The sequence below is a fragment of the Takifugu rubripes genome, chromosome 21 (genome assembly GCF_901000725.2).
Source record: "Takifugu rubripes chromosome 21, fTakRub1.2, whole genome shotgun sequence".
Taxonomy (NCBI): Eukaryota; Metazoa; Chordata; class Actinopteri; order Tetraodontiformes; family Tetraodontidae; genus Takifugu; species Takifugu rubripes.
This window is the reverse complement of record NC_042305.1, coordinates 10,348,680-10,372,368: the sequence shown is the minus strand read 5'-3', so window position 1 is coordinate 10,372,368 and position 23,689 is coordinate 10,348,680. Positions and strand designations below refer to the sequence as shown.

The 23,689-nt window shown below is 45.0% G+C and overlaps 4 protein-coding genes and 1 long non-coding RNA gene across 9 annotated transcripts; 2 read left to right on the top strand and 3 right to left on the bottom strand.

Annotated features, from left to right (window-relative positions):
* Positions 1 to 1,150: 1,150 nt before the first annotated feature.
* Positions 1,151 to 11,907, bottom strand: rnf122 (ring finger protein 122). 2 transcript variants are annotated; one of them, XM_011615623.2, is made up of 6 exons: positions 11,566 to 11,907; positions 6,394 to 6,547; positions 3,021 to 3,066; positions 2,901 to 2,936; positions 2,727 to 2,806; positions 1,151 to 2,483 (listed from the first exon to the last, which is right to left on the bottom strand). In XM_011615623.2, the coding sequence occupies exons 1-6, from the start codon at positions 11,588 to 11,590 to the stop codon at positions 2,369 to 2,371; spliced, it is 456 nt and encodes a 151-aa protein (XP_011613925.1). In that variant the 5' UTR covers positions 11,591 to 11,907; the 3' UTR covers positions 1,151 to 2,368. The 2 variants fall into 2 exon arrangements, with proteins under 2 accessions (XP_011613925.1, XP_003974860.1); XM_003974811.3 differs by having other exon boundaries at positions 2,727 to 2,809; positions 11,566 to 11,905.
* On the top strand, positions 6,542 to 7,963 carry LOC115247615 (uncharacterized). The gene is made up of 3 exons (XR_003886665.1): positions 6,542 to 6,795; positions 7,692 to 7,768; positions 7,850 to 7,963. It is a non-coding gene; the product is annotated as an uncharacterized lncRNA (long non-coding RNA).
* An 804-nt stretch (positions 11,908 to 12,711) lies between the features above and the next one.
* Positions 12,712 to 15,318, bottom strand: LOC101071237 (gamma-glutamyl hydrolase). The gene is made up of 9 exons (XM_003974879.3): positions 14,848 to 15,318; positions 14,627 to 14,741; positions 14,375 to 14,425; positions 14,206 to 14,290; positions 13,924 to 14,062; positions 13,639 to 13,745; positions 13,289 to 13,382; positions 13,073 to 13,210; positions 12,712 to 12,997 (listed from the first exon to the last, which is right to left on the bottom strand). Exons 1-9 carry the CDS (start codon positions 14,960 to 14,962, stop codon positions 12,879 to 12,881), a joined length of 963 nt encoding a protein of 320 aa, XP_003974928.1. The 5' UTR covers positions 14,963 to 15,318; the 3' UTR covers positions 12,712 to 12,878.
* Positions 15,319 to 15,666: 348 nt separating this feature from the next.
* On the bottom strand, positions 15,667 to 19,589 carry nmrk1 (nicotinamide riboside kinase 1). Of its 4 annotated transcripts, XM_029829271.1 has the most exons (9): positions 19,385 to 19,589; positions 19,252 to 19,306; positions 17,616 to 17,706; positions 17,484 to 17,532; positions 17,235 to 17,385; positions 16,998 to 17,069; positions 16,795 to 16,901; positions 16,630 to 16,713; positions 15,667 to 15,988 (listed from the first exon to the last, which is right to left on the bottom strand). In XM_029829271.1, exons 3-9 carry the CDS (start codon positions 17,703 to 17,705, stop codon positions 15,966 to 15,968), a joined length of 576 nt encoding a protein of 191 aa, XP_029685131.1. In that variant the 5' UTR covers position 17,706; positions 19,252 to 19,306; positions 19,385 to 19,589; the 3' UTR covers positions 15,667 to 15,965. The 4 variants fall into 4 exon arrangements, with proteins under 4 accessions (XP_029685131.1, XP_011613928.1, XP_003974929.2 ...); XM_011615626.2 differs by lacking the exon at positions 19,385 to 19,589 and having other exon boundaries at positions 18,923 to 19,362; XM_003974880.3 differs by lacking the exons at positions 19,252 to 19,306; positions 19,385 to 19,589 and adding an exon at positions 18,176 to 18,326.
* Positions 18,671 to 23,485, top strand: ostf1 (osteoclast stimulating factor 1). Its single transcript, XM_003974607.3, has 10 exons — positions 18,671 to 18,849; positions 20,620 to 20,666; positions 20,782 to 20,832; positions 21,026 to 21,089; positions 21,355 to 21,408; positions 21,521 to 21,628; positions 21,705 to 21,754; positions 21,825 to 21,903; positions 22,202 to 22,300; positions 22,743 to 23,485. Exons 1-10 carry the CDS (start codon positions 18,816 to 18,818, stop codon positions 22,799 to 22,801), a joined length of 645 nt encoding a protein of 214 aa, XP_003974656.1. The 5' UTR covers positions 18,671 to 18,815; the 3' UTR covers positions 22,802 to 23,485.
* The last annotated feature ends 204 nt before the right edge of the window (positions 23,486 to 23,689 follow it).

Below are 23,689 nucleotides of genomic sequence, written 5' to 3'. Positions count from 1 at the left end.
AGGGAAACAATGGCTCGTTGTAGATTTCCATGTTTCAGTTGTGAGAACGGAGCCACTGAATGTTTGGATCATCAACAGTGTTGAGAGTTGAAATGGTTCCAGGGAAATAGTCCCCTCCCACCCTTCTCCCAGGAAGCGTCTATTCCATGCGTCTAAAAGCACTTACTTTTTCTCTCCTTTCCCCTCCGTCTGCCTTCTTAATGAATCCCTGCATCTCTCCCCCTCTAATTAGGGGGTCTCTTGCAGTGACTGAGGGCCCCCCCTTCGGACTTTTGATGCTCAACCGGCTGCGATTGCTCCCTGGGAAATTATAAGACACCACTTGGACCCCACCAGTAGGACGAGGTCTTGCACATTTAATGAGGCAGCACAGAGATAGTCCTTGTTTTCCTGTCGTTGTCAGATCCTGAGCTCTCCCTTCTCAGTGTCCCCGTCGTTACACTGTAAACACTCAGGGTTCTGACCTCAACATCCGCACATCTAACAGAACTGATGTCTCTCATCGGCGCAGGCTTTTTATAAGTGGGATCACTTGATTTATTCCGCATTATTTTCTCATCATGTCAAATCGTGTTTTTTTTTTTTGCAGAACTGAATGAAAATGAATGTCTGTCAATGTCACTTTGAACTTCAGTTTGTTGGTTTATTTTGATGTTGATAGACATGGAGGTTTGTTAAATTTTAAAAAGGGATATCCTGGCCTGATATTCTGACATTCAATCAATCTCAGACTCTCCGAATGTGGTTCTGGACTGGTTTACGAGGTTGTAGATAACGATCGGGCCAGCTGTCTGCTGCATGTTCACTGGGTTTATTGATTTATGGGAGGAGCGGGTGGACCCTGGGTTAACGTTCAATTTGCAGGACATCCCTTCATCAGAACGTCACAATGTCATCGACCTTTGACCCCGGACTTAAAACGTGTCGACTTTTCTCATCTCACCGGGTCATTCTGGGTCCACGTGAAGAGCAACATTTGAAGAAGCCCTTCAGGCTTCCTGAGGCCGCGGCTCAGCAGGACGAGACCCCAGAATGCCTCCAGTGTATCTAGAGGTTGGCCCGTCTGTGTGAAGCAGAGAGGGATCCATTCAATACTTCCCTTAACCCGACGGTGGCACCAGACCTGAACAAAATGACCAAGAGAGGCGGAACAAAGCAAACTGCATTTATTATTATCTTTTGAAGTTATTTACATCTGCTTCTTACAAAACATGGAATGTGAAGAAACCTTAACGTCTTCTTAAAATGCAACCGCACAGACATGTGTTCCTTTTTTTTTTTTCCTTCACTGGCTTTCTTTTTTCTTCTTTTTCCCCCACACACATATGTTTGTGGCTTCCGCAGCCCCGGCTGCATGTGCCTTCTCAATCTAGACATGGTGCTCGGTGCATTTGGTGCTCAACGTTGGCAGTATTATCTCTGTAAATCACCAAAGAAAAACAACCCAGACCCAAGGAATGTAAAACAACACGCATCTAATCATCCTACAAAAAGGCAACGTTGATTTCGGGTTTATTCACAGCACAGAGGACTGTCTGTTTGAGTCGTCTTAAGACAAAAACAGCGTCTCCAACTTCACAGGCTTGTAGAAAAGAGTCAGAAAAAGAGGAGATGAAGGGACCTGCTGTGCCTCAGCTTGATTTATTAGATTGTGTGTGTGTGTGTTTGTGTGTGTGTCTCCGACAACTAAACTAACACAGATCAAGAAGGTGGACATGCCCTTTTCCTCCTGACACATTGGCACGACAGCAAAAAAACAACTGAAAACATGAACATCCGCGATGCAAAGGCTATTGCCAGGGTCGACGTTCAACCTTCACGTGATCCTGTTCCACTTGATCACCTGCAGTGGTTCTGCTCCTTATTAGGTGTGAATGCTCCCATTGGATCATTTAATTATTTGTCTAACTGGTGTATCTCAGCGGCTTTAATCAAGCGGTTCGATATCTACAATTCACACTGTTCAGTCCCCAATGACCTTTGTTTGATTCAGGTGGGCTGTTTAAACCCTTTTAAGTTTACTTTTGTTCCAGGCTTTAACCAATACTATTTTTTTATTTTTTACAGTTTCCAGAATGAGTCCACATCGGCGTCCTCCGTGACAGCCCTTCGGTGCTTTCCACCGTCACCCTGCGACACCCTGAGCTCACTCAAGACAATGAAGAGGAGCAGGTAAAGGTGAGTGTGTGTGTGTGTGTGTAGGTGGGTGATTGGGGAGGGTTGGATAAGCGCTAAGGTAGCGGTAATGGTTGCTAGGCAACAGCACGTTTTATTTTATACTTCTTTATCTCTTAGGCGATCAATGGGTTTCCCAAACTTTCTGTCGTGTTTTGAACACCGTCCTCTTTTCCCACCGCCACCCCGATAGTTACACCAGCTCATCCAGCAGAGTCCCGATGCTGTGATGCTGCTCAGGGGGGCCGGCTATTGGTTTGTTACACATGGGGCAGACGCAACGCACCTCCAGCCACTTCACCAGGCACCTGTGCAAAAGAGCATGAAATGAAGCGAATGAGCGAGGGTTCAGAATAGCGTGGATCTGAAAAGGTGTTTCTAATTTTGTGGATTCGTTCATTTTTGCTGCGTTTCATTTTTGGCTCCAATGTTCTGCAGGGAATGAATGAATGACCACCCTTCATGTCGGTCAGCTCAGGATAATCTTTATTGCTATTCTGGTCCTTTAAAAAAGTCATTTTTATACCTCAGTGTTCTAATAAAGTACTCACTTCCTGTGGAACGCATGCTGACAGGGCAGAACTCCCAACTCGTCTTTGACCTTGAAGTCTTCCAGGCACACGGCACATGTCTGCTGTGTGAACAACAGACGGGACGCAGACAGAGAGGGTCTTTAACTAAAATGACGCTACATTGCCACATGACTTTTATATTTACACTCTTACCCCATGAAGGCTCAGATTTTCTCCCTTTAACACCACCTAGAACCACACACAAAGACATCTGTGTTGACGGGAGTTGCTTTTATTTAGTTTTGAATGTGCTAAAAATTAGCTCAGTTGTACCTCTCTGTATCCAAAACGCTCACTCTGGGCTTGGTGGCGAAGTTGTCTGTGGATCAATAGAGAAATATTTTCTCCTATCAACTCTTTTCAAGGAAAAGTAAAGCATAAATATAAAGAGGCAGGATATCTGACAGGTTTATAATTAGAATTTGACTCCTCTGGCCAAGCTATTCGACCGCAGCATGAGTGTAGTTCAACCTTGGCGTGCAGGGCTGTATTTAATGCATATATAATGAAAAGCTCTGACGTGTTGACAGCAAGACTTTCCGCCAACTTCCTGTAGATTATCAAAAGATAAAGAACCCATTCTAAGGCGGTTCCAAGCTTTTTGAACCAAGTTAGCAACAAGTTTGTCAACATTTTCCTCCCAGCCTCCAAACTTATATTGCGGCTGTTCAGTCCAGCAGGCTAAATGTAATTGAACTGATATCATTTGGTTTAGTCATCATTCTGTGTTTTTTTTGTTTTTTTACATGGCAGTGTTGGTTCACATGGTGTTAATTGAGGGAAAACTTTGCAAATTTGTATGTTGTTGCCTCTTTGTGTTGCTGCGACGCCCCCAGAACCAACAATGGAGCACAGATCTTTATCACTTAGCACGCCGTTCTGTCAGGCAGTTATTTTTAGCTCTGTGTTTTTGCACAACTAAACATAGACTCGACTGTCTATCATTGTCTGACGTTTGAGCCGCAGACAAAATGCAGCGAGAGCAGCCGAGATGAAAGGTGGATGCGATCCGACCTGCGCCCGGAAGCCCGAAAAAATAAATAATTCTGCTTAAAATATGGAAATGACAGTTATTCGTTGTCTTTGTCATTTGGTTTCTTGTTTACGCTGAGTGCTGCTAACAGTCCTGCAGGGAGAACAATGCGAGGATACACATTTAACAGTGCGGAGGTTTCCCAGGACCACACAAAGAATGACGCGTAGGGGGTGAAAGAGCGACAGGATGGAGAGCTACGGTTTAAACGTTGCACCCAATCGGCAAAAACAACAGAAAAATCCTCATCCACTTATTTTCCAGATTCAAAAATCCAGATGATTCTCCTACCAAACTAACCGAAAACGGAATTCTTGATGGTGCCATCTAATCTAATACGCACCCAAGGGAGAGGAAGCAGCAGTCTCGGCAGCAAAGACGGGGGCTCCTGACCATCCTCTCCCTGACTACTTCCACCATCTCCTCTGGGAGGATACTGAGGCGTTCCCAGGCCAAGTGGGAGATGTAATCTCCCGCATGTCCTGGGTCTGCCCTGGGGTCCCTTCCTTTCTGGACATGAGGGGAAGCGTCCAGCCCAGAGCTGGTCTTACTGATCTGTACTAATCTTCTCCTTTCAAGCTGAACTTTCTCCACAGGCTCCACACACGTCTCTCTCCAGTCTTCTCTGCTAACACACATTAACAAACACTGGGTGTTGTGTCTTCTGCCAAACAACTGCTGAGACTCAGAAACTTCCCCTTCTCTTTGATTTGGGGGAACATGGAGGGTTCTGAAAGGGCAGGCTATAGAATCAGTAGCGTGGTGGTGTTGTGACATCATTCACTGAAACACCTTCACTTCCTTCCTTAACCTTGCATTTTTCCTATCACACCGATGAGCACACCCCAGAACAGCAACACTGTTCACAGGAACGGCGCCCCCGTCGAAGAAGAATTGTCACCTTGTTTATGCGATGAATCACCCAGTGGGACCCTCAGTGGGTCAGGGGGAAGTGATTCAGTGATTGTGATTCATGTTGCATAAGGAAGGAGGGATCCGGGTCTCTTCAGATGAGGGTTAAATCACAGGTGAGGTCAGAGCAGACAAAACATCCATGATTCATTGTCAGAATTAGGCATAAATAAACCTGAACACGGTTTGGGTTTGATTGCCGCTTGTTATTTTTGTACGACTAGATTCATGAGGCTTGTCTCCAGGTGTCCTCCCACGGGCCAAAGACAGGCGATGTTATGAAACTCTTTCTTTCCCTGAGTGTTAATGTCAAAATGTGTTCATGTTAAAAAGTGTTAATGTCAAAGGGACACAAGATGTGCACAAAAGCACCAACATCATCGGTTCAGATCCTGACTAATTGAGCACAATGAAAATTTAGGGGAACCCTCACCCTAAAAATAGCATCTTAATTTGCCCAATTAAGATGCTTAGCCATCGGAAGAGCATAATAAACTGTTCTGCAGGTGTTGAACTGTCCAGCTGGGGTTCCACAGACTGTAGACATTCTTGTGTGATATTTTTGTGTACTCCCACTGTGGGCTATTCAGGCCATGTTTGTTCTGAGCAGAATTTCTCCCCAGTTTCCCCCCTCTGCTGTCCTCGCACATTGTGACAGAGGGCTTCCTGTTGCCTCATATCCCGTCCCGTCACGACGGCTCATGGGGGAGTTCATAATCAACAGTGGGAGAGGTCACAGTGTTCCTCCTTTGTCCGGCCTTTATCCCTCCTTCACTGGTTTCCAACACACAGAGGGGGACAGGGTGCAACGTAATGATTGATGTTGAGCTCTCGATTGGCAAATACAACCGAGTCCTCGACAGCTCTTTAAGATACAACACCTGGATTCAGCGTCTTTATTATCACCCTATACCAGGGGTGCACATATTCAGTCCTCGAGGGCCGCAGATGAGCCGAGTTTTCTGTCCTACCAGGCAGAAATCACGTCCGTTTCCATCCTGCCAGGTGGACATCGCTTTCACCTGGGATCCCGCATTCCTTGGAGGAAGCCTTTTCTGACTGAAGGACAAAAACCCGGCTTGACTGCGGCCCTCGACAACTGCACCACTGGGAAGAAAGGGTGACATCACACACACACAAACACACACACGGCAGGGACAGTCATACACCAGACTCACACTCATGAATCCTAAATTTTGGCCTGATTCAACCTTTATCATCACAAACCGATGCCAGCCCTACCCCTCTAGCATCACACTGGGATTGCACAATAAACATCGGTTGCATATCCACTATGATGTAAGTCCATGTAGGCTAGTCTATTTAGTTCAATGCGTGATGTGCCGGTACACCTTGTTATGAAAGCCAGAATATATTCAGCTGACGTGGGCCTAATCGCTGTGAAACATGCACAGTCATGCCTATCCAGGAAGTTAATATTCAAATCTAGAATCTGATGCGTAAGGTTTGACTAAGCTTCATTATTAAACAAGGTGGGAGTAAGAACGTCATGATTTTCATTATCCTTTCAGTGTTTCGTGTTAAAAGCCCTGTTTCTTCAGTCTGGGGCTGAAATCCTAACATTTGACAACAATTTGCAGCTGTAAACTGCTCATTCTGAGCTTTTCTATGCAGTTTATAGCTCCCTACTTAGTTCCTGTAACCGACTGAGATTCCACCCAGCCGTCTGGTGCCTCTCACCTGATGCAGTAGCAACAGAAGAGGAGGCTGAGGAAGAAGACACCGATGCCCGTCCCAAAGATGACCCTGTAGATGTCGACGGGCAGGTGCTGGAAGGAGATGGGCATGGTGCAGGTGTTATTGGAGTAAACCAGGCCCAGACCACAGAAGCACCCTGAAAGAAATCAGAGCACTGTTTATTATTGGGAAGAGCTCAGCGAGACCTTAAGGTGTTCAAAGGACACTGTTGTTGACTGTGACTGATTAAAAAACCCTGCTATTATTGCTATAAAAAAAACTTGCTATAAATTAACGTGGCAGGCCTAGAAATGTCCTGTTTTCGTGGCTGTATCATTGCTTTCAGGAAGGACGTTCCGTGGTGAGCCAAACGGATGGTTTTCCCTGTCAAGGTGCCCTCCTTTGGTAAGTTTCTTAACATGAAAGACATCATCACTGCACTGCTGCCGGCAGCAGCCAAGGTCACATGTAGCCATATAACAAACACTACAAGAGGAGACAGCTCATACTGCACTGGAAGCTGACTAATCCATGCATCACCATGAAGGATCTGACTTTTCCCTTCTCTGAATAGCACTTCTGTGGTGTTTGACTCGCCACATTCGCGCCCCACGGCTGCTGGTTTGAGATCAGACCTCCTGGTTGGTGTCGGCCTCGCCTCACGCGTGGGGCTGCCCAACGAGATCTAATTTTGTAGACAAGCTTTGCAAGTGCCGCGTCTCTGTAAATTAGGAAGTCTTTGTTCCAGTCCTTCTGTGGTGGCTCGGCTTCCCTTTACAGGAAAAAGCAGTGCTGTGATGTTTGCTGGCCTATAGGCGCCATCCATCTTTAGGTGGCGTTGACAGACACCAACGCAGGTGCTTCGATGAGTCGTGTTTGTAGAGGATGTATAAGAAAAGATGGCGGTCACTCCCAACCGTCAGCCTAGTGACTGGTTGATGTCCATGGTGGGAACAGGCAGGATGACGTGGACTGAGGAGTGCACCAACGTCCTGCCTCTGAGCTGTAGCTGGTACTATCCACACGCTATGATGATAACTGTTAATGATGGTGTACCATATTGTGGAAAATGTTTTGTGTTGCCTATGCTCTTTAGCTTTTTGAAATAAAGAAATGTGCCTTAAATGAGACCGTAAAGGTTTTTAAAAAACCTTAAATCTAGTGGTCACTTTTAACCACTAGGGGCGCCATTGTGGGTTCTCTCGGCCGAGTCAGCAGACCTGTTGGTTCTAGCGGCGTGAGTATCTGTTGTTTGCCAGTCTCACTTGAGAGTCAAGATAGTTATTTTTCTGTCTACCCAGGTTTTATCTACCAGTCTATTGTGTAACATACCTCTACTCCAGTGCAACTGGGACAGGCTCCAGTTCTGCCACCTCATGTGAGTACATGGTGACATTTTGCCACTAACTTGCTCTAACCCAAAATAAATAAGTTGAAAAGAACCATATCTGTTCCCCAGAACCAGAAACAAGTTAAAACAATGTGACAAAACAGAGCCAACCAACCAACAGAGATGCTGCATCTATAAATAGATTTTAGGACCATCCGACAAGAAAGACCCATAAAATGAGGGGTCACTTGAGGACTTGTTCAATAGCATCAGCAAATGATTTACTACTGTTGGAGTGCCAGTGCTGGTCCCTGTCCTCTGTGACCCATCACCACTAACACAGACCGCAGCGTTATCAGCGAGGTGTGGGAGTCCAGAACAGGCTGAAATATTGTTATTGCTCAGGAACAAAGTGGCTGAGAGACATTTGAGGACTATGTGAGACAAACCCTAAAAAAACATACCACACAAAAAACATGCATGGAATCTGAATGGGTGGATGGGTGGATGGATGGATGGATGGATGGATGGATGGGTGGATGGGTGGATGGATGGATGGATGGATGGATGGGTGGATGGATGGATGGATGGATGGATGGGTGGATGGACAGATGGATGGATGGATGGATGGATGGGTGGATGGATGAGACCTTTGCCAGTGTCATATTCCCTGTGTTGTCTTATGGAGGCATGGCTTCTTCAGCGTGAAGGTGTTTGGATTCGGTCCCTACTGCCAAAGTGGGGTGCTGAAATTTTCCTCTGACATTCCTCCTTCCTGTGACTGGAAACTGTGGCAGGAGGGGATCGATACTTCCCACCTCTTCATTCAGCTCTCAAATGAGTGGCAATGCTCCATTAATCAGGGTGGATCAATTGCCGCGCATTCGAGATTCTTAACCACATAACTTCCCTGGCGGAGAGGACGTTGGCAGAGTCCCTGAAATCTTCCTGCGACCACGAGTCTGCCAGCAGAAACCAAACTGAGTGACTGAGCGTACATTTATCCCAGTTGAAAGTAGGAGGGGTTGGAAACCATGGAGAGTTGGAAAGGAGGAAGCAATCATGCGCACCCATACTGACACCTCTACACGCGAATAGCAGATCTAATTTTAAACAGTGAGGGGATGTGGACAGTCAGGCAAAAATATGCATCTAAGGCTCCTCTTGCAGAAACCACTACAAAGCGGGGGTGTCCAGACCCAGTCCTGGATCTTCTGTCCTACCAGGCAGAAAAACACTTCCACCAAGGAAAGTGGGATCCCAGGTCGACAAAGAAGGAGAGAAATCCCGGCTGGATTCCCTCGAGGACTGGGTCTGGACCCCCCTGCACTAAAGCCCTGTGCAGCTCAGGACCACTGGGTTTGTTTTTCTTACTGAAACAGCAACAGCAACAGGACAAAATAAACCAAAAAACTAAAATAATCAGAGTACCTGGTCACAAGGGCCAAGGCTGAGGAGACACTGAATGTGAGGCTGCAGAGAAGTTGGATTTGCTGATTTTGGTGATGGGTTTTTATTTCTTTTGAGCTGCTGACGGCCCGTTTGTCACAGCTGCCGCCTCAGAATTCCCACTGCCTTAAAGCAGCTTCACGTTTGCTAAAAATGAGGTTCAGTTGGTCAAGAGAAAGGTTGCGAGTTCAGCGCACGTTTGTAAAGGTGTCTTTAGTGTCGAGGGCCTTTTACAGAGGATTCTGCTGTATTTGTCATTTCATGTCCTCCTTTGTCATCTTCAACATGGCCAGATTCTGCTGACAGAACTGACTCACTGCTTTGAATCCTCAGATTTATTGTTGCAGACTGATACATAAAAAAGTCTGTTACGAAATCTGATGCAGGTGTTTTGCATTTCCTTTACTCCATAATTATTTTTAAAAGGTGATTATATCTGCTATGGAAGCATTATGTTAAATTAAACTTAAATATTGCATGAACACTTTTACTGTAATGCCTATTTTTTTTTAAAAAAAATCAAGCCTAAATTACTATATTAAAAATACTATTTGCTAGCTGCGAGCCTGCTATTTAATTATAGTATTTAATTATTTTCTTTAGATTTAATGCTTATGTACCACATCATGGCTGTTATACTTGTCCTTTTGATTATAAACCAGAGTGGATCTGGCCACCTGGATACAAAAGCAATTACATCTAATGACAATAATACATTTGGGTACAATGAAGATGTCATTTTATATTTATTTTCTTCTGTAGTAGTTTAAATACAACAGACTAGTTTGTTTCCCTCTGGGAATGGGAACGTCACCTGTCTGTCTGAGCATTGGGTGTATTTATCCAGCCGCACGCCACCTCGCTTCGATGGAAAGCAGACAACGAGGCCCGGGCACAGTTGGGGGTCTTCGCTCTATGTCTCTGCTTTTGTATTCATGTCACTGCACAGCTAATGGACACATCACCTGTGAAGCTGCAGCAGACGCGCATGTGTCAAATCTGGGTCAGACGTATGCTGGGGCCTTTGCGTGTGTCCGTGGCGCCGCCATCGTGGATGGCTGCCCGTCTCCACCTCTACCTTTGTATGGACAACAGACGAAGCGGCAGTCTTTGCTTTGGGTGCAGCCCTGCGTGACCACTGACCTATATATTGCTGCATGCAGGAGGCAGCCCGTTGCCATGGCATCGAGAGTAGCAGATGCGAAAGGAAGGATGGAAGGACGGCTCGTACAGAGACGGAGCTGTCGGAACCTCGGTGTTGGGGGTTATTTAAAAAGGCAGAATTGATTAGATTGTGCTGTGGGATAACTTGACCATGGAGGCTTCACTGGCAGCTCCAACGTCACACCCAGAGGGGTTTTGGCCCATATATGCCGAGTTCTCGCTAAGCTGCCTCTCCTGCCGAAAGACAGAGCTTCCCATCAAATATTCAACACTCCACATGGGCAGAAACACTCAAGACGGCCTTCATGGCTGCTGCAGGTCTTCCTGTATGAAGCCATCCGAGTCAAAAATCCACCATCACATTGCATCAAAGTGCTACAGGACAAGGACGATGCTGAGCCAGATACGGCAGCACGTTTCTCCATGATCCTCTGCGTCAAGCGGCACAAAAGGGGGCAATTGTTCAGTCAGCCGTGGAGGCGGCTGCCGCTTCTGAACTGAAGGAGGCAAAGTTGAAAAACAGAGATCACTAATTCATCGCCCAGTCTGTAACCCTGCAGCGAAGGGAGTGGAGGCGCAGCTGAAAACACCTCAAGGTCAAGAACAGCAGTTGTGAGTGTGCAAGACCGAAGCTGTTTAAACTTTCACACGTTCACATCCGTCCAGACACGTATTCACAAGTATACACAGCAGACAAGTTATTCATGGTCAGTAGATGATCCCACGGTTGGGCAGAACTTTAATCATTATAGTAGCCTGGTATATTCTCAAAAGTACTGGTTTGTGACAATGATGTACTACTTCCCTAAATATACATATGTGTACATCATCTGGTTTTTTTTTTTTGGTTTTTTTTAAAAAAAGGCCAGTTACTGAATAAAGATTTCTTCATATATGAGTGAAACCGACTTATGACTGATCTCAAAACGAAAACTTGAATCAAATAGAAATGATTTACAAGTGTTTTTCTCTCCCCTGTCGCAGCCCGTGACGGCAACAACTCCATCTGCCTTTGCACATCCGGAGTTATATTTCTTGAGCAAATACGTTTGGCAACTACACGCGTTGAAAAATAAAAATAAATAAATAAAATCACTCAAATGCTGAAACGGACACCATTTCTGTCGCGGAAACAAAGGAGAGGGCTAACATTGTTCCGAGACTCCGATCATCTCCCCCCGACCCCGCTGTGCTGGCGTTCATCTGAGCAGAAGCAGAAAATGACCGCTCACCGTTACACCACTGGAACGGGTGCATCAATGCGCCAGAGGGAGTCCTCGCCGACGCGACCGTGTTTACCAACAGGCAGGCGGATGTCAGACGGAGCGGGCACCGTCCGATCGGCAGCAGCAGCTGGGGAATAAGGACGCGGACTGCTCTTGGCCAAAGTTGACGGCGGGTTTAAGTCATTCTAGAATCTCTCTGGGCGACTCTCGCTGCGTAAAAAGACGGGAAATGCTGCCTCCTCTTTCCTCCTCTTCGCATCGCTCTCGGTTGTTGTTGGTTGCGGACAGAACAACACCGACCCAGCAGCAGCATCTGCTCCGTTTGAGGAGCGAAAGAGGAGGGGGGGTGGACTAGAACACTGGTTGGATTTTTCATCTCCCGCCCCCGCGCACGCTACTGATGTGCGTGGGGGCCAATTGGCGGGTGCGCATGGGGCGGCGTGTGTTGTGACGCTTCCGTCTTTAGACTCCCGTTACTGACGCATGTGTGTTTACGAGGTCAAAATCACAACCGAGAGCTCCGAATCCCCCCCCCCCCCCCCCCCCCCCCGGAACTAGGTCAGACGCCTCCAAGATGGTTTAAGAATCTCCCTCTTGTCATTTTCCGTTTCCGATCTCCCCCCCAGAAACCTCAATAAAATAACGGCGCTGTTAATGTCCTTCTGGTATTTACAGACAGGTTCATATTTGTCAATGTCACGATGAAAAATGATTTTGGCAGAAGATGCGTTATTATCCAGATATTTTATGTACCACGGTCACATTTAGGTTAGATTAAAATCTGCTGGGTTAAATGTACGGAGCTGTCAGGTGTTTCAGGTTCTGGTTACACTGCAATCACATCCGGTGTTTTTGTGAATTAGCATTTTGCTTGCACATGTTCTTAAAACAACTCCTCCTCCTGCGTGCGTGCGTGCGTGTGTGCGTGTGCGTACTACTATATAATCTATAAATCAACCTTGAATAAGAGTTTTACTCATATTTGGCCTCATATTTTATGGTCCGAACTGGTCCAATTATTGTGTCTTGACATTAAAGTATGAATTCAGTATCCACTCAAACAAAACAAGCATGTTTGAGTAATTAAGGACAATTCCTGAAGGTTTCTGGACCCAAATCATTCGGTTCAGCAATAGAAACCACTGAGCACAGTCAAGCACATTTATTATTTTATTTAAACTGCCATACACATACAGAACGAGGCAGCACCTTTGACCCTTTAATGTTCATGGGGTTAAAAACACGAGTCGGTCACTAATTTAAAAAAAACAACTGGGATTTGTCATACGAAGAGCTGAACTCCCCACGAAATCCTTCCCTCAGAAGAAGTAGATCTGTTCATATCCTGTTATATTTGCGGCGTAAACAGGATTGTACTTATAAATGAGCGACGAGGCCTCTTCCTCAGGATCCTCAAAGTGATGGAGACTCCTCCTCCCTAAACCGAGGCAGAAACGTTAGGAGGATTCACAGAGGAGCTTTGCGTCACTCTAATATCGGCGGGATCGATTACCTTCGTTGGTGAAAAACTCCGCCAGCAGGGATGATAACTGAATGGCGTGGGGGGAGTGAGGGAAGCTCAGCCCACTTTTCCACTGAAAGCGGTTCACCTCAGGGTGCCACTGCACCCCGTAGAAAGGGTATTTCTTTCCTGGGGATCGTCACAGCGTTATAAACTCTTTGTTGATAAATCATCATTTTAAAATTGATATTATGGTGTTGTTTTAACCTTCCATGGTTGAGACAAAGTGGGCTCCGTTGGCAGCTACGTTTGTAGACAAGATGGAGAAGAAACTCCGCAGCTTCGTGTTTGCCAGAAAAGTCTGGAAGATCATTCATCTCGTTATTGAATTGACTCATTATTTATTGATTTATTACCCCCCCCCCTACAGACACAAGTAATACCCAATGTTTTATTCATCAAAACATCATTTCTCTTCACTAACATACTCATTACACTTTAACGTTGTAATGTCGGTCCCTCTGAATTAAATAATTCAGTCATATGAAACAGGAAATGCTACTGTTAAAAAGCAAACCTCAGTGTTTGTGTGCGCACGTGTGTACACGTGTGTGTACCTTTACTGTAACTCCATAGTGGTGAAAGTTTCCAGTCAGTGGTTCTTGGGCCAAGGCCCTCATAAGATCATCTGGAAACCCCTTAAACATCCTGCTGGACGAGGCTTCTGCATTCACACACACACACACACACACACACACACACACACACACACACACACACACACACACACACACACACACACACACACACACACGGATTTGTAATTTCCTTCTACTGACACCAAGTGGTAATATTAGGTATATGCAGGAATACACGCAGAAAAGCTCCAGCGCGTGTCTGACCTGCTGTGAGGTTGAGGGGCAGAGCAAGGTTCTCGGCTGTGGTGTTGGAGAGCAGGTTTTCTCCAGCCACCAGGACAGTCAGCAGCTGCAAGCCCATGCACGTGCCCCAGATGGGGAAGAAATCCCCCGCTTCATTGGCCTGTGAACACACACAATTGTCATTTGTATAAATCTTTTTTTTAACTAAATAAAAAAGGCTGTAAAAGACAGATATGTGAAAGTTTAATAGGTAGGAAGGCACAGAAAGAGGCATCTGTGAGAGGAAGAGCCGGCTGTACTAACCCTCAGAGCCAGGCTGTAAAAAAGCTTGGCCACCCTGGCGTAATCGGACCTCTGCAAATCAACGGCTCCACCGATGAAAAGCAGGCTGCACAGACAGAGTACAGTATGAGTGAGGCCCGCGGAGGGGGAAAGTACCATTCAGAGGGTTTGTTTAGCATTTACAGCTCACCCATTTATCTGCCCGAAGATGGTTTTATATTCAGAGGCCCTAAGAGTCAACCTGTGGGCGTGATCACAGGCAAATATCAACAAATGATCAATAAATCAATGGCATCGATGACCATATTGACCAATACAACCATTTTAAAACATAAAAAGGTGTTATATTCTATTTAAAATGTGTTTCATTGCTGCTGGAAACTGGGAAAAACCTCATATTTCCTCCTCAATGACACAATATCTAGACGATCCATTGAATCACCTGATTGGCATCACTCGGCCTCCTCCAGACTCAATGTATTTAACATAGGATGCAGGTATGTAGGTCCTCCCAAATGGTTTCATGGCCTCGTCGGAGACCATCTGAGTCAGGACTCCTGTGGGGAGAAAAAGACACACACACACCAGCAGCAGTTGTGAGTTAAAGGCTCGATAATTCCTGTGATTTCAAGCTGTTTTCCTGGTTGTTTACGTCTCACTTACCAATCACAGGCCTGTCATTCACGGGCTGCTGGCTGAGCTGAGGCAAAGCGGCGCAGCAACAGAAGCAGCTGGTAAGAACCAGATGCACGTAGGTAAGAAATCTTGTGCCGAGCATTGTTCTACTGACCTCGTCCTTTCAGTAGTAGGAAAGCCTGCAGAAGGTGTCAATTAATGCAGCACGCCTGTATAAGTACAGCTGGAAGAGGATATGGCCAATACAGGGAAGTGAGGAAACTCCGTAGTTCTCCTACAGGTCACAACCACAGCTGCATGTGCAGCCCAGGCAGACCGGCTGCTGATCTAATGTCATTTTCTGCTGACAGAGTGGACTTTTTGGCAAAATTCTTATCATCCTGTAGCGTGAGAAAAGCAAATCCGTTCAGAAAAAGAAAGAAAGAGCTGCATTAACGTTGACGCAGAGTACAAGACAGCATGAAGGATGCCACTCTAAGCTGTCAAGCAGGTTTTAGGTCAAGAATGAAAGAATTCCTATTTATAGTCCTCATACGGAGAGAGGGCCTGGGGTGTGTGCAGTGTTAAGGCTGAAGCTAGTTGCTTACTTTGTGATTTTCGGACTAGTTTCTGAAAATGGGTTCTTTATCCAAAAGCACTGATGCCCCCACCCTCTAAGAAGTAGAAAATAATAGAAAAGTAGAAAAAGAAGTACAGATCTTCTAAAAACTCTTCAGACGCTGGAATAATCAGTATGACGGTACCAGACGCAACCGACAGGGGGAGACAAACGGCGGATTCGGTGAGGCGTTTTGACAAATGAGGTCTTAATCAAGAAACGGAATAATTAATAAATGAACACAAATATTTCAAAACAAGTCACACCCAGTATTTTATTATGACATTACTTCATAATTTGGAATACAGAGGTGATTGTCAAGTTTAAAGTGTGCTAAATTAAAATGAAAAAATACTAAAATGACCATGATTTAGACCATTGTAGAGGCTAGCGCTACTGTCATTTAGTAAAACAGTATTGCGAACATTAATTAGACATAAAACAATTTAAAAACATGTCTTGGTCCTTTTCATCTCACAGTGGATGGCCTCTAAATAATGGCACTTTAGTGACACCCAAGAGTGCAGCAGTCTCCATCTTCCAGATGTTAACGAACAAAAGCTTTCCAGTCTGCAAAGGAAATATGCAAAATATTCACGGCATGAGCACATTGATTCTGGCTCATGACATTATCTGTCTGAGCAACGTCTTCAACCTGCCACAGTAATTCCAAAGCCCAGGCAGAGCAACATCAGCACTCAGAATGATATTCAACCACTACGGCTCTGAATTCAACACAGCAGGCTCCTCGACCTGGGTCACGTCTTAAGGGCACTTAAAAACTACAAACCCCATGAGGCTGTGCTGCAGCTCAATATGCAGACTAACAAACGACGCCACCTGCCTATTGATGCCACACTAACAATAGGTGCAATCAATGATCACTAGATTGCGCAATACTGAAGCAATTAGAATCTTTGTATACTTACTTACCTCTGCTGGGTTTTTATGCTTTTATAATCCTTAATTAGTGAGGCAAAAGCAAACAAAGAGTATGTTTGTTTATGGTAGATATATAGTATAGTTCTTTTTAGGAGTTTTGTTGCACGGCAAATTTTATTGGCGCTATTGGTCTAATAATAATAGAGCTTCCTGAATGTAGATTTGTGTTTTGAGGATGTCCACCGCGGTCCTTCAAGGTTATCAGCTGAATTATATCTGGCATAATTTACTCGAAAATGATTTGGGTCAAATTGTCGGTTGCAACTTACCTCTGAGTCTTTCTATTTCCTTAAAAACATCGTCACGCACTCCAGACAACAGCTCTTCTTTTGGCTTCTGACCATCCAAAAATACTAAAAAAAAAATCTTTTTTATGTCTCGCCCTCAACAACATTCTAACTGCTCAGATAATCCAGTTTTGATGGAACACTCACCAATTCCGGGTGTTGAATCCTCCATCTCAATGCGGTTTTTAAGGTACATCGGCCACACGTGTCCATCAAAATAGCCAGGAGGATCAGGAGGGGTGTACACCCTCAAGCTGTCAATCAAAAACAATATATTAGAATGGAAAGTCGATCTTTTATATATATACTACAACCCTACCAAAAAAGACTTTAGTCATAAAATCTGACACCTTCGTCGCCTCTTGCAGACATCATAAGGAATTTCCATGAAGTATCTTTTGTCAAATAGCAGATTTAGAGGCCTGAAAATAGGGAAAATCATTTTGGTTAATTTATTTTAAAGAACTACATCAAAACTTGTAAAAGATGTATTAAAATCAGGATCCTCTTACGCAGTGGAGACACACCTAGTCATAAAGAAGTGATAAAATTGCTGAGATTAGGAACAATCAATAGCTTTGGAAAACCTGTAGTTGAAAATGAGGAAACCTTCCACGATCAGCACAAACAGCTGTTCATCAGAAGGCTTCAGACTCCTCTGCCTCAGGAACTGGACTGGATCTCTTCGCCATGAATCAACGTCGCTCATCATCGTGTCCATGTGAAGCGCGTCCAGCACTCAAAGAGAACACGACTGTGACTGTGGGCGTCACGATAGAAAAATACACATATTTAACAGTGATATCAGGTTTTAATATGCTTTTCTCAACCCTTACAATCATATTGCTTAAATCCATGGCTGTCCTCTGGCACCTCTGACTCATCCTGGTGAATAAATAAAGTTTTGAATTTTTAAGCAGAAGGGCTAAAAAACCCTGACAGGATTTACGGGACAAAAAAACCTCAACCTTAAAATATGAGTCCTGCGCAATAACGCAGCTGTTTGGTATCTGCTGGTGTAGACTCTGAGAAAGAGTGGATTTTCCTCCGTTGGTCATCCTGGAAAAAAAAAAACACTTAATAAAAGCACTGAGAGGAAAAGCTGAGTCTTCACCTTTTTAATAAGCTCAGTAAGAATGTTGACAATCGTGTATTATCTTTGATTAGACACTAAGCCAAATACTAACTCACCTTATTAAAAATATAGATATTTGTTAAAGTCTTTCCGTGTCAGTAATTAACAGAAAGAGTTTTTTTTGTACTACAGAGCTGTTCGCTGTTGTCTTTGCAGCCTGCAGGGTTGTGACATGGTTTACTGATCTTATTACAACCCTGCACATGCACATTATGGCTCATCAAGTCTACAGCAGCACAATTTAAAAACAAAACATCACACGTAAATGAGTAATTATTTAAAAGCTTGTGTTTGCACATCATGCAGTCTGCAGTCAAATTAAGCCAAAGAGAAAAATAAAACCTAAACCCTGCATGTTGAAAACACAGGTTATAGTCCTCTACAGTGACTTACCCACCAATTCCTACAATTAATTTCTTAATCTCAGAGGCCCTCGCCACGCAATTCCTACTCATATTTAAGGGGTGCACAGAAGAGTTGGTGTGGCAGAAAGTTGCACGACTGTGCATCTACTTCCGCATTCTTTGCCTACCGACACCTAATTGGCTGAAAGAGATCTACGTCACTCCCAACCATTGCTAGGGGAAAAGGGCAGCGATGTCAGAGACCGCAAACGTTGGAATAACGATAGGACAACAGGTTTAAAGGAAAATTGACACAGCTGTCGACACGTTCTACGAAAAAGCTCCGAAAAAGCAAAACTATTAAGTGTTTCAAGCCTACATATATGTTAAAAAAAACAAAAGCACAAATGCATAAAATGCAGCACTGATAGTTGCGTTATGAATGGTCGTTTTTTTAGTCGGTGTGTGTGAATAAATATAAAGTGTGTGTGTGAATAAATATAAATATATTAAAATCAGAAATCGAAGATTGCGCATGCGCAGACGAGCTTTTCCGCGTCGAACCTTGTGTGTGACTGGACTTCCTCTTTGACGGTGTCGGCTGTGTTCGCTGCGAGGTTTCTTTTCTGAACTAAATAACGCGGCTCTCGCTTTTCGTCCTATTCTCTGACGCCAGCCGAACTTTACAAATGTCGAAGCCTCCTCCTAAACCCGCCAAACCAGGTAAGACTTCCGTTCTGAACAAGCGAACGAAAACTTCCTGCAGCCGCCTCAGTCAGCAACGGAGGTAACACACCTTGTCGGCGTTAATGGGTGTCAACCACTGGCGGTTCGGCTCATTTCTCCCATCCGTGCCTTTCGTTTTCACCGCAAAGAAAGCGATAAAGTAAATAGACACCGAGTGATGTGAATATAAGCGATTGCGGGCTGCAGCGACGCCGGATTTGCTGTTGATTGGCAGCAGCTTCTCAGCAGCAGGCCTCTGTGACTTCCCTATTGCCCTCATTCATACAGCTTTAGGGTCATGCTGGAGGTTAGGAGGCGGCGATGGACGGCACATCTGATCAGTTCAGTCTGGGTCCTATTTTAGTTACAGGCAATAGTTGTTAGACAAAAAAGATGCACCCTCCCACGAGTTGTGCCTGGATGACGCCAGTTTTCTGCAGCTCCACAGTTAAATCTAAAAAAGATGGGGGCTATATTAATCAAATGATCATCTCGATGGAGAAACTCCCAGAATCCTCATGGTTTTATTTACCTACTACCCCTGGATGCAGAGAGTTGGTGGGGAGGAATCTGTGATGTCATCACATCTCAAGTCGTTTGAACACAAGGTCTTAAATGTTTATTTTCATTAGAAACCAGGGATGAAAACAGGTGCTTAATCAGTTTCCTCCACCCACAAGGTGTGTTTATCAATTTACACTCATCGTGGTTATTAATGAGACGTCTCCACAGCTATCAGGATTATCTGATGCTCATTGGACCTGACCACATGTGTGTATTACACAGAAACAAGATTCTGTGGTGTAAATGGTCCTGATACGTGCGTTTTTCCCTGCAGAACTGTGTGGAAAAACGTCAAAATTCACCAAATCAAGCCTCCCGTCGGTGCAAACATCCACGGCGAGGACGAGCCGGCACAGGATTTTTGCATGTGCTGAGCGGCATGACTGGGCCTGCAGAGCAGATGCGTTGAACAGAGCCGGGCTTGTGCTCCCGGCTCAGACATTCTGAGACGTTCTGAGCAACCGGGGGTGGGGTGGGAAGTGGCTCGGTCCAATCGGGCCGCGTCAAAGAAACTCTTCAACGCAGTAAATACAGATTAACATTGCTGCATAAGTCGGGGTGAGAATGCCCAAAAAATAGAAAGAAGGCAGTTTTTAAAAAGAAAAAGTATTTTATACATGGGAAAAGGCATACACAACCACAGCAACCATTAAAACCTCACCGTTCATACACTGTTCCCACATGGTTCACATGGTTCCTGTCACATCCTGCTGCATAAAGGTCGAGTCCAGTTCCAAACAATGGAGCATCCCCTGACACGATCACGCATGGTTTGACCAAATACCCGTGTAGGGGCTGATGCTGTTGTTGCATCCGCCCGCGAGCGGCTGCAACAACATGCGAAGTTGTAGGTCACCACGAGCAAGTACAGTCTTTCTTCCAGTGCCTCGCCCACTCTGGTGACATTCCAGCAGCGCTAATGTGAGCGGCAGGCCCCGGGGAGGGGGACCGCAACCACCTGCCCGATGGCTTTAACCCCGCTCCGCATGCAGAAATGTGTTGCTGGCTGCTGCAGAGGAGGTTTCCCTCAGCTCGGGCCCTCGGCAGGTTTTTTCTGCATAGCGTTTGCCTAGATAAGGATTGTCTCGGGGTGGTTATTGCCTCAGACCAATATATCACATTAAAGCTACTGTCTGTGCTGGCGGGATGGTTACGTGAAGATAACGGCTCCCACAAATTGCCTTAACTTCTCTGTTTTGCCAGGCCAGGTCAAGGTCTTCAGAGCATTGTTCACCTTTGACCCCAGAACGGTATGAGTTCTTTCTTGGTTCTGTCACAGTTGATTTATTCAGTCTTTTCAAACAAGAATCTAAGGCACTGAACCGATCTTCATCGTCCTAATAATCCCAATTTTACTTCCTTCAGCCAGATGAGCTGTACTTTGAAGAAGGCGACATCCTTTACATCTCAGACACTGTGAGTTTAGTGCAGCCTTAATTATCTCTGTCTTCATCACTTTTAGTTCCTGTTTTGTTCAGTCTTATGCAATTTGCGTCTTTTTCTGACCCCCAATCAGCATTTTCTTTGCATCAAATGAACCAAATTTCTTCATTCATGTGCATGTTTTCAGTTTTATGCAATTGTGAGTAACTTCCTTTCTTCTCCTCAGAGTGACACTAATTGGTGGAAGGGAACGTGCAGGGGAAGGACTGGTCTGATTCCCAGTAACTATGGTGAGTAGACCCGATCACCTGACTGGCCTGTGGACCTAACGCAGCTGCACTGTGTAGGCTGGATCAAAAGCAGAAGTCTTTTTGTATATAAAGAGAGAATCCTGTTCGTGTCCTGTTTGTCTAAAAATGTTTCCCTTTTTTTAAGGCGCTTGAAGCCATCTGGTCCTCATACACATCTTTATTCCTTTCCCTCACTGGCAATTTATTATTTTTGATGTTTTCTTTATTCACTAAAGTGCTCATTGCCTCGTATGCTTCGTTTTAGTTGCCGAGCAGGCAGAGTCCATCGACAATCCCATGCACGAAGCGGCCAAACGAGGTGCGACATCGACCCACAGACCCGTTATTCTACATCTCTTCAGTCTGAGGCCAACAGATGTCCTGGTTTTTGGCCTTAATGGAGGTCTGACCCTTTTTCTCCCGATGAGCAGGTAATTTGAGCTGGCTGAGGGAATGCATCGAGAACAAGGTGGGCGTCAACGGGCTGGACAAGGCTGGAAACACTGCCCTGTACTGGGCATGCCATGGGGGACACAAAGGTAAAGGCTGCGGGACGTAAAGCATACAGATTAACTTCTGCCTGTGGAAGTGAGACCTGTTTCTCTTCTGTGTCAGACGTGGTGGAGGTGTTGCTAAGTCAGCCCAACGTGGAAGTCAACCAGCAGGTAAGACCCCTGTTGTTCTAGCAGCTTGTACATCGTTCCTATAAAATATTAAACGACCTGTCTATTTCAGAATAAACTGGGGGACACCGTTCTGCACGCTGCTGCCTGGAAGGGTTATTCTGACATTGTGGAACTGTTGCTGAAGAAAAGTGAGCATCTTATCTTGCCTCATGTTGGGTTTCATAAAAGGAAATAAGGCGATAATTTCCTGCGTGGCACGAAGAGCCAGCGAGCTGCAGAAAGCTTTGATTAAAACTTTGGTCTGTCCGTTATCCACCGCCACTCGTCCAGTTCAAGGTCGTGGGTGGGCCGGAGCCTCCCCTGGCCTCATCTGGCGATCGAGTGTTGTTTTCTTAAACGGACTCATTACTTGTGTTTTTCTTGTCATCTCTAAACCATTCTCCCTCCAGAAGTTTCCACGTCAGTGAATTTTTATCTTTGTTTCAGATCCAAGGACAGACATCCGGAACAATGAGAACAAACTGGCACTGGACATGGCCACCAACGCGCAGTGCGCCTCGCTTCTCAAGAGGAAACAGCAAAGCAGTAAGTCCAGCGGCCACGAGGGGGCAGCATTACAGCGTCTGTTTGTACTGCAAACTGTCCAAAACTACTTTAAATCTTGCAGTTTTCTTTCCAGTTTATGAATTCCATCAAACCACCTTTTGCTATAATTTGTAATTGCGCAAAAGAAATTCCACTTAACTCATTTAGCAGATTGTATGAAGATCTGAAAACTAGACATGCATTTGGGATGAGTTCCCTGCAGTAAAATAAAATAGCCGGTGAAAATAAGTTGAATGCTTCAGATGTGACTGTTTTCATTGGAAGAGTGCAGATTATTTTACTGTGTATTTGTCCCGGATTATATAAAACCACATATGCCTGGGAACACTTGTCTGCTAATGTTTTCACTGTTTGTTTTTTTTGCTGTGAGAAACGAAGCACCGCAGGATTCTGATCTCTAACTGCAGTCGTTTGCTTTCAGCCATCACCCGCACACACAGCAACGCAGAGGAGTATTTGGACGACGAAGACTCGGACTGAGCTGATCCCTCAGCAGCAGCTCGGAGGGAGCTAAGAGAGATTTATTACAGACCTAAAATGGATTTTGCTGCTGTTTCCAACTGTATTCCTGTTATTTTGTTTTAATCCTACACCTAAATTCACACAAGACACAAGCACCCGAGTAAATTCCAAACAGGCATTCGAAGCGCCTGTTGCACAGCAAACTGAGCAGATTAGTAAATGTGGAAAAGGGACCAAAACTCATTCCAGACATGCAGAATATGTTCCATCCCTTCACAACGTGCCTCTGAGTACCAGTACAGATTAAAAGATTGTCCTCGTTCAGGCGTTACCTTATATTTTTATAATAAACTCCTAGATAAATCTTAAAGGGGACGCTCTGTGCGGCAGGTTTCAACATCTCCAGCGTGGTTTCAAAGGGCTTCAGTTCAATACAAAGAAATTTCCTCTTCCTTCTTCCCCTCAAACAAACTTTGGATCACTTTTTTTTGTACTTGGTGGTTCCGTTTCCACCCTCGGAGCAAATTTCTGCATTCTGCTTACCAGCAAAAGTGCCTTATGTATTTGTAATATAACAAGTTTGTTTTATGACTGTGAACATCTTTTGCCCCCTCTTGTGTTTGTCTTTTCAGCTGTAAATGGGCCGGTGTTTCAAAACAGAGTTTAATCATTTGATATATTAAACAGAACTGTAGAAATAGTCATGTCTGTCTGTCTGTCTGGTTCCTGTAAATACGCCCGTTTTCAGGTCAGGACAGGTCTAAACGACCTCAGGTGCTGTTTTCAGCATTCGCAGGCAGGGAAGGATGTGGATTTTATTCCACTTGGATTACACATTCTCTATTTTGGTCATTTGTTTCCATTAAAAGATGAAAGAGGGGAAAACAGGAATAATCACAGTGGACC